Source organism: Amphimedon queenslandica, unplaced genomic scaffold (assembly GCF_000090795.2).
Source record: "Amphimedon queenslandica unplaced genomic scaffold, v1.1 AMPQUscaffold_6487_Cont21554, whole genome shotgun sequence".
NCBI classification, from domain to species: domain Eukaryota; kingdom Metazoa; phylum Porifera; class Demospongiae; order Haplosclerida; family Niphatidae; genus Amphimedon; species Amphimedon queenslandica.
Window position 1 is genome coordinate 1 of NW_003553221.1, and position 1,583 is coordinate 1,583.

The 1,583-nt window shown below is 37.5% G+C and overlaps 1 protein-coding gene across 1 annotated transcript; it reads right to left on the reverse strand.

Moving 5' to 3' along the window:
* Window positions 1-10: 10 nt before the first annotated feature.
* Window positions 11-1,320, reverse strand: LOC109592033 (uncharacterized). The gene is made up of 3 exons (XM_020007608.1): window positions 1,103-1,320; window positions 938-1,001; window positions 11-889 (listed from the first exon to the last, which is right to left on the reverse strand). The coding sequence occupies exons 2-3, from the start codon at window positions 977-979 to the stop codon at window positions 14-16; spliced, it is 918 nt and encodes a 305-aa protein (XP_019863167.1). The 5' UTR covers window positions 980-1,001; window positions 1,103-1,320; the 3' UTR covers window positions 11-13.
* Window positions 1,321-1,583: the final 263 nt, after the last annotated feature.

Consider the following 1,583-nt stretch of genomic DNA (forward strand, 5'->3'; position numbering starts at 1 on the left):
TGGTAGTAACGAATCATTGCAAGGTTCCACAAACAGTCGTATGAATATTACGTGCTACCTCTCTAATGGGTGTTGGTGACCTGTGATTTAACTTCATGTATTTGTTCTTGCGAAACAAATATTCAGAATAACTTGAAAGACTTTCCATCAAAGCAAAAAAGTGAGGTTTTAGTGACACCCAAGGAGGTCTGTTCCAGTATGGCTTACTTAAAAAAGTAGACAGCTTTAAAGAGTATGCTTGTAGTTGATCAGATGAGATATTCATTGTTAGGCGCTTTCGGTGCTTAGACAGCTGAGGTACATTATAGCCAACTAAAAAACTAAATACTGGGGGAATTTCCTTTGCTCTTTGTTCAAAAACATGATGATGGCCATCAATGTACCAAAAAATATCACGTAATAGTACCAGTAGTTGTTTACCATCATCAAACTCTGACTCTTCAAAGCTAACTGAACTTGATGCAAGAAAAGAAACAATATCATTAAATAGTTTATCTTTCCTTGTTCTCTCATTTACAGAATAAGCTTGAACTGTTAGTAAAGTAGAGTTATGTGTAGATACATCATTGTGTACAGGAGAAGGAGAAGTAGAAACTACTAAATACCTGAGGAATGGCCCAAATAATGAGACTACTGATAAAACTGGTAAACTGAGTTCGTCCACAAGATCTAGTGAATTTCTGTCCTGTCCTACATAAGCTGAAGATACTTGAAAATGATTACCCTCTAATCGAGGCTCAACACAATCTCTGTAAAACTCTTCAATCGTAATTGCTTCATCATTCAATCGAATAATAGACCACGGCAACAATATCTTGCTATCAGAAAGAACGGATGTATTCACTAGTCTTATAAAGGCCATACCTGACCAGTAATCAGATATGTGTACCTAGAAAAGTGGTATAATGTAAAATGCAAAATAATTTTAGTAACTAACCAAAAGTGCTAGAGCAACAAGACAAAAGATAAACACTTGCATATAGAGTCAGGATCAAATAAAACTAAAAATGTACATAAATTGTTAGTAATGGTTTGTCAGAAAAAAAAGAGAGAAAAGAGGATCATAAGAGGAGATGAATTAAATTTATTAATTAATACTGACTATGTGCTTTAATTCAGGTGAGAAAAAAATAGCAGCTAGGATCCAGAGAACTGTCTAATATACTGAGCAGTACCCACGAGAGACTAATAACAGGATCCACAAGAAAACAATAGTGAAAAGGGCCCACAAGTGAACAACACTAAGCAGGACCCACGAGAGAATAACAGTGAGAAGGACCCACAAGTGAACAATATAGCGAGAAGGGCCCACGAGAGAATAATAAGAGAAGGGCCCACGAGAGAATAACAGTGAGAAGGGCCCACGAGTGAACAATATAGTGAGAAGGGCCCACGAGAGAATAATAAGAGAAGGGCCCACGAGAGAATAAGAGTGAGAAGGACCCACGAGTGAATAATATAGTGAGAAGGACCAACGAGAGAATAATTGTGAGAAGGGCCCACGAGTGAACAATATAGTGAGAAGGGCCCACAAGAAAATAACAAGAGAAGGGCCCACGAGAAAATAACAGTGAGAAGGATCC